The following is a 7,558-nucleotide window of genomic DNA, read 5'->3' on the forward strand; positions in this document are numbered from 1 at the left end:
TGAGGGGAAAAGGGGTGGAAAAGGGGCAGGAAAGGGGGAGAGAACAGGCTGGAAAAAGGGGCTGGGAAAAGGGCAAAGTGGAGGGGAAGGGGCCAAGGAAGAGGGAAATGGGGAGAAAAAGGGGGCCAAAAGGGAAAGAAATGGGGACAAAGGGGGTAAAATGGGAACAAGGGAGAAAGGGGGGACAAGGGGGTCGGGGATGGAGGTGACAGCAAGGGGGAAGGGGGAAAGCATTGATGGGGAGGAAAGGGGATGGGGGCACAAAGGGGGGGAAGAAGGGGGAAATGGTGGGGAGATGGAGGGAATGTGATGGAGAGCGTCAGGAAGAGGGGATATGGGGGGCATCGTGCCCATTGTCCCCATTGACCCCACTGACCCCATTGTCCCCATTGAGCCCATTGACCCCATTGTCCCCATTGACCCCACTGACCCCACTGTCCCCATTGACCCCATTGACCCCATTGTCCCCATTGACCCCATTGTCCCCATTGACCCCACTGACCCCATTGTCCCCATTGACCCCATTGACCCCATTGTCCCCACTGACCCCATTGTCCCCATTGACCCCATTGACCCCATTGTCCCCACTGACCCCATTGTCCCCATTGACCCCATTGACCCCATTGTCCCCATTGACCCCACTGACCCCATTGTCCCCATTGACCCCACTGTCCCCATTGACCCCATTGACCCCATTGTCCCCACTGACCCCATTGTCCCCATTGACCCCATTGACCCCATTGTCCCCATTGACCCCACTGACCCCATTGTCCCCATTGACCCCACTGACCCCATTGACCCCACTGACCCCATTGACCCCACTGTCCCCATTGACCCCATTGTCTCCATTGTCCCCATTGACCCCATTGACCCCACAGTCCCCATTGACCCCATTGTCTCCATTGTCCCCATTGACCCCATTGACCCCACTGTCCCCATTGACCCCATTGTCTCCATTGTCCCCATTGACCCCACTGACCCCACAGTCCCCATTGACCCCATTGTCTCCATGTCCCCATGTCCCCATTGCCCCCATTGACCCCATGTCCCCATTGCCCCCATTGACCCCATGTCCCCATTGACCCCACTGACCTCATTGTCTCCATTGACCCCGTTGTCCCCATTGACCCCACTGACCCCATTGTCCCCATTGACCCCACTGACCCCATTGACCCCATGTCCCCATTGTCCCCCATTGTCCTCCTGTCCCCATTGTCCCCATGTCCCCATTATCCCCATGTCCCCGTTGACCCCATTGTCCCCACTGACCCCATTATCCCCATGTCCCCATTGTCCCCATTGTACCTGTGTCCCCATTATCCCCATTGTCCCCATTGTCCCCACTGACCCCTTTATCCCCATTATCCCATGTCCCCATTATCCCTTTATCCCCATTATCCCCATGTCCCCATTATCCCCATGTCCCCATTGTCCTCCTGTCCCCATTGTCCTCCTGTCCCCATGTCCCCATTATCCCCATGTCCCCATTATCCCCATGTCCCCATTGTCCTCCTGTCCCCATTGTCCTCCAGTCCCCACTGACCCCATTATCCCCATGTCCCCATTGTCCCTGTGTCCCCATTGTCCTCCTGTCCTCATTGTCCCCATTGTCCTCCTGTCCCCACTGACCCCGTTATCCCCATTATCCCCATGTCCCCATGTCCCCATTGTCCCCATGTCCCCATTGTCCTCCTGTCCCCATTGTCCTCCTGTCCCCACTGACCCCATTATCCCCATGTCCCCATTGTCCCCATAGTCTCCCCATGTCCCCATTGTCCCCACTGACCCCATTGTCCCCATTGTCCCTGTGTCCCCTCAGGCTGCAGCAATGGACGGTGCCGAGGCACTGGGTGAGGCACACGTGTGATCCCGTGTGTGCCCATGTGAGCCCAGGGACACGCGTATTACACGTGTGTGTGTTACACGTATGTGTGTTACATGTATGTGTGTTACATGTGTGTTATACGTATGCGTATTACATGTACGCGTGTTACATATATGCGTTACATGTATGCGTGTTTCACGTGTGTTACATGTATATGTGTTACACGTATGCATGTTACACGTACGTGTGTTACATGTATGCGTGTGACATGTATGTGTTACACATATTCATGTTACATGTGTGTTACACTTGTGTTACACGTATGCGTGTTACATATATGCATGTTATATGTATGTGTGTTACACGTTATGTGTGTTACACGTATGTGTGTTACATGTATGTTACACGTGTGTTACACGTATGCGTGTTACATGTATGTGTTACATGTGTGCGTGTTACATGTATGTGTGTTACATGTATGCGTGTTACATGCATGTGTGTTACATGTGTGCATGTTGCATGTATGTGTGTTACACGTATGCGTGTTACACGTGTGTTACATGTATGCGTGTTACATGTATGCATGTTACACGTATGCGTGTTACACGTGTGTTACATGTATGTTACACGTGTGCGTGTGACATGTATGTGTTACATGTGTGTGTTACATGTATGTGTGTTACATGTATGCATGTAACACGTACACGTGTTACACGTACGCGTGCGTGTGTCCGTCCCCAGCTCCCTTCCATCCCCCCATGGCCGGGGGACCACGGCCGGAGGCGCTGCTGGCGCAGATCCGCAGCCTGCACCGGGGTGAGTGATGGGGACCCCCCTATGGGTCCCTCTGTCTGGCCCTGTGGTGTCTGTCCTTCATCATCCATTAGCAGCATCATCGTCATCCATCACCATCCATCATCGTCATCCACCATCATCCATTAGCATCATCATCGTCCGCCATCTTCATCCATCTTTATCCATCACCATCCATCATCATCCTCATCTACCATCATCCATCATCATCTATCTTCATCCATCATCATCATCATCATCCATCTTCATCCATCATCATCATCCACCATCATCCATCCATCATCCATCATCATCATCATCGTCATCTACCATCATCCATCATCATCTATCTTCATCCATCATCATCATCATCATCCATCTTCATCCATCATCATCATCCACCATCATCCATCCATCATCCATCATCATCATCATCGTCATCTACCATCATCCATCATCATCTATCTTCATCCATCATCATCATCATCATCCATCTTCATCCATCATCATCATCCACCATCATCCATCCATCATCCATCATCATCATCATCGTCATCTACCATCATCCATCATCATCTATCTTCATCCATCATCATCATCATCATCCATCTTCATCCATCATCATCATCCATCATCATCTATCATCATTATCCATCACCATCCATCACCACCATCCCCATCCATCACCATCCCCATCCATCCCCATCCCCATCCATCACCATCCCCATCCATCCCCATCCATCCCCATCATCCCCATCCCCATCCATCCCCATCCATCCCCATCATCCCCATCCCCATCCATCCCCATCCATCCCCATCCATCCCCATCCATCCCCATCATCCCCATCCCCATCATCATCCCCCCAGCACGCGAGGCCGCAGCGCGGGAGCTGTCGGAGGCGCAGGGGCACAGCGCGGGGCTGCGCCGGCACCTGGAGCAGCGTGAGTGGGGACCCCATCTATGGGGGGGACCTTATCATTGGGGGGGGGGGGGACCCGGACCTGGTGTTTGGGGGACCCTGGTGTTCAATGGGGACTCTGTTTTGGGGTGAAACTCCCTGGTTTTGGGGGCTGGCTGCAGTAGAGGAGCGGCGCGCGGCGCTGGACGGGCTCTGGCAGCAGAAGCAGGGTGAGGCCATGGGCTGGGGCCAGTGGGGGGTCTGGGGGGGGGGGGGGGGGCAAGGGGGGGTTTGGGGGGGTTCAAGGGGGGGTAAAGGCGGGTTTGGGGGGTTTCAAGGGGGTATTTCGGGGGGTAAAGCAGGGGTTTGGGGGATTTCAAGGGGGTGGATGGGGGGTTCAAGAGGGGGATTTGGGGGGTAAAGGGGGGTTTGGGGGGTTTCAAAGGGGGGTTTGGGGGGGGTCAAGAGGGGGATTTGGGGGGTAAAGGGGGGTTTGGAGGGTTTCAAGAGGGGGTTTGGGGGGGTCAAGAGGGGGATTTGGTGGGGGTTCAAGAGGGGGGTTTGGGGGGGTTCAAGGGGGGGGTAAAGGCGGGTTTGGGGGGTTCAAGGGGGTATTTGGGGGGGTAAAGCAGGGGTTTGGGGGATTTCAAGGGGGTGGATGGGGGGTTCAAGAGGGGGATTTGGGGGGTAAAGGGGGGTTTGGGGGGTTTCAAGAGGGGGTTTGGGGGGGGTCAAGAGGGGATTTGGGGGGTTCAAGGGGGGTTTGGGGGGTTCAAGAGGGGGAGTTTGGCGGGGTTCAAGAGGGGTTTGGGGGGGTTCAAGGGGGGGTAAAGGCGGGTTTGGGGGGTTCAAGGGGGCATTTGGGCGTGTAAAGCAGGGGTTTGGGGGATTTCAAGGGGGTGGATGGGGGGTTCAAGAGGGGGATTTGGGGGGTAAAGGGGGGTTTGGGGGGTTTCAAGAGGGGTTTTGGGGGTTCAAGAGGGGGATTTGGGGGGTAAAGGGGGGTTTGGGGGCTTTCAAGGGGGGGTTTGGGGGGTTTCAAGGGGGGGTTTGGGGGGGTCAAGAGGGGGATTTTGGGGGTTCAAGGGGGGTTTGGGGGGTTCAAGAGGGGGATTTGGTGGGGTTCAAGAGGGGGGTTTGGGGGGGTTCAAGGGGGGGTTTTGTGGGGGTCAAGGGGGCTTTGGGGGCATTCACGGGGGGTTGGGGGGTTTCAAGGGGGTATTTGGGGGGTTCAAGAGAGGGATTTAGGGGGTCAAGGGGGGGTTGGGGGGTTCAAGGGAGGGTTTGGAGGGTCAAGGGTGTGTTTAGGGGGTTCAAGGGGGGCTGGGGGGGTTCGGGGGGGGTTGGGGGTGCTCACGGAGGTGGATGGGGGAATTCAAGGGGATGTTTGGGAGGGGTCAAGAGAGTGTTTGGGGGTTAAGGGGGTTTTGGGGGTCAAGGGGGGCTGTGAGGGGTTCAAGGGAGATTTGTGGGGCTCAAATGGGGGATTCAAGGGGGTGTTTGGGAGGGGTCATGGGGGTTTTTGGGGGGTTAAGGGGGTGTTTTGGGGTCAAGGGGAGTTTTGTGGGGTTCAAGGGGGTTTTGGGGGGTTCAAGGGGGGTTTTGGGGGGTCCCTTCATTGTCGTCCCCCCCCCAGGGGCGCTGCGGGTGGCACGGCTGCGCAGGGAAGAGGTGGAGGCCAAAGGTCAAAGGTGAGTGGGAGGGGCCAGGGGTCCTCCAATGACCACCACCCCCCCCGAACGCATCACGTGACCGCTGACCCTTGACATCCAGATGACCTCTGACCCCATAGGTAACCCCTCACACCCTGGTGAACCCTGACACTTCCCCCCCCATCCATCAGGTGACCACTGGTGACCTCTGACCCCTCCAAAAACCCCGCTGACCTATGACCCCCGTTGACCCCTCAATCCTACCCCCCACTCTCCTACTGATCCCAAGTGCTCTCACCCCATTGACCCTTGACCCCCTGCTAACCCCTGCCCCCATGACCTCTGACTCTTTACAACCTCCCCCTTGACCCCGTGACCATCAACACCCTGACCCCTGCTGGCCTCCAATTGGTCCCACGACCTTTGACCCCATGACCCCTGACCTTTGTCCCCTGACCTCCTGGTGACCTCCCCTTTACCCTGTGATCTTTGACCCCTTGACCCAGTCTGACCTCACCCTTGACCCCTGTGACCTCTGACCCCATGACCCCTTGATCTTTGTGCCCTGACCTCCTGGTGACCTCCCATTGACCCTGTGATCTTTGACCCCTTGACCCAGTCTGACCTCGGCCTTGACCTCTGTGACCTCTGAGCCCATGACCCCCTGAGCTTTGCCCCCTGACCTCCTGGTGACCTCCCCTTGACCCTGTGATCTTTGACCCCTTGACCCAGTCTGACCTCGCCCTTGACCCCTGTGACCTCTGACCCCATGACCCCCTGAACTTTGCCCCCTGACCTCCTGGTGACCTCCTCTTGTCCCTGTGATCTTTGACCCCTTGACCCAGTCTGACCTCATCCGTGAACCCGTGACCTTTGACCTCTGACCCCGCAGGCACCGGGGCCGCTGCCTGACCCGGCAGCAGGAAGCCGGGGCCGGGGGAGGCAGCGGAGCCCCGGTCCGCCTGCAGCGCCGGGCACACAGGTGGGGGTCACGTGAGGCACGGGGCAGCTGACAGCGGTCATGTGACCCACGCGGCACCCCACGTGGCCCAACACAGGGAGCAGTTCTGGAGGCAGCTCGAGGACCTCATGGAGCAGCACAAGCGGCTGCAGGAGGAGCACGTGAGGGCCCCGCCCCCCCTCCACCACGTGGCCACGCCCCCATGGCCACGCCCCCACGTAGCCCCCGCCCCTTACACCATGGCCACGCCCCCTGCAGGCCCCTGCCCACTTGGAGGCTGAACTGGAGCGGCTGGAGGAGGCCATGGGGAAGCTGCTGAGCCAGGGTGAGCCCCACACTCCCCACTGAACCCATGGACCCCCCACTGAACCCATGGCCTGCCCCACTGAACCCATGGCCTGCCCCACTGAACCCATGGACCCCGCACTGAACCCATGGCCTGCCCCACTGAACCCATGGCCTGCCCCACTGAACCCATGGCCCACCTCATTGAACCCATGGCCTGCCCCACTGAACCCATGGACCCCCCACTGAACCCATGGACCCCCCACTGAACCCATGGCCTGCCCCACTCAACCTATGGCCTGCCCCACTGAACCCATGGACCCCCACCCCCTTAAACCCGTGGGCCCCCCCATTGAACCCATGGCCCCCCATTGAACCCATGCCCCCCCATTGAACCCATCACCCCCCCATTGAACCCGTGGGCCCCCCCATTGAACCCATGCGCCCACCCCCCCCATTGAACCCATGTCCCCCCCCATTGAACCTATGGCCCCCCCACTGAACCCATCCCCCCCCATTGAACCCATGTCCCCCCCCATTGCCCCCCTTGGTCCCCCCCCCAAGCTAACAAGCCCCGCCCCCTGCAGAGCGCCGCCTGCTGGAGGCCGAGCAGCAGCTGGGCCCCGAAGCCTTCGTGGCCATGTGAGTGCCTGGAGGCCCCGCCCATTGTGTTCCTTGCCCCTCCCTCTCCCCCCCCATTGACTCCGCCCCCCCCTCCACAGCCAATTGGTGGAGCAGGAGGCGGAGTGGGCGGAGCAGCGCCTGGGGGCGGAGCTTGCGCGGCGTCAGAGCTGCCAGCACCGCCGGGACAGGTGGGTACCTCCCCTCCCAAACAGGCCCCGCCCACTGGGACCACGTGGCCACGCCCCCTCTCCCTCTGACTCCGCCCCCTTTTAGGTTGGCCCAGGAGCTGGAGCAGCTGCAGTGCCCCATGGAGGCTCAGCGCGAGTGAGGAGTGAAGGGGGGGACCCATAGGTCCCCTATAGCCCCCCCATACGTCCCTACGTCACCTCTTACGTCACTACGCCCCCCCCCCCACGTCACCACGCCCCCCAATAAACGTTCTAACCCCCCCTTCCCACCCCGTTTCCGTGTCTCTATGGCGGCTCAGGAGGCATCCCCAACATGGCCGCCTCCACAGGCG

General features: G+C 58.9%; 1 protein-coding gene across 1 annotated transcript; it reads left to right on the forward strand.

The window, feature by feature from the left end:
* The first annotated feature begins 2,533 nt into the window (after positions 1–2,533).
* Positions 2,534–7,407, forward strand: LOC133264182 (synaptonemal complex central element protein 1-like). Its single transcript, XM_061444117.1, has 9 exons — positions 2,534–2,641; positions 3,485–3,559; positions 3,699–3,746; positions 5,153–5,207; positions 6,227–6,290; positions 6,388–6,454; positions 7,002–7,056; positions 7,137–7,226; positions 7,312–7,407. Exons 1-9 carry the CDS (start codon positions 2,584–2,586, stop codon positions 7,364–7,366), a joined length of 567 nt encoding a protein of 188 aa, XP_061300101.1. The 5' UTR covers positions 2,534–2,583; the 3' UTR covers positions 7,367–7,407.
* Positions 7,408–7,558: the final 151 nt, after the last annotated feature.

This window comes from Pezoporus flaviventris, unplaced genomic scaffold (assembly GCF_033815535.1).
Source record: "Pezoporus flaviventris isolate CSIRO_AGI_PZ_B2104156 unplaced genomic scaffold, CSIRO_AGI_Pfla_v1 ptg000694l, whole genome shotgun sequence".
NCBI classification, from domain to species: Eukaryota; Metazoa; Chordata; class Aves; order Psittaciformes; family Psittacidae; genus Pezoporus; species Pezoporus flaviventris.

What these genes read in the sequence shown, in the direction of transcription:
- LOC133264182 (XM_061444117.1), top strand. Translation starts at nt 2,584, where the DNA reads ATGGCCGGGGGACCACGGCCGGAGGCGCTGCTGGCGCAGATCCGCAGC. An exon ending in GCTCTGGCAGCAGAAGCAGG is followed by an intron (nt 3,747 to 5,152) that starts GTGAGGCCATGG and finishes TCCCCCCCCCAG; the next exon opens with GGGCGCTGCGGGTGGCACGG. An exon ending in GGGGAAGCTGCTGAGCCAGG is followed by an intron (nt 6,455 to 7,001) that starts GTGAGCCCCACA and finishes CGCCCCCTGCAG; the next exon opens with AGCGCCGCCTGCTGGAGGCC.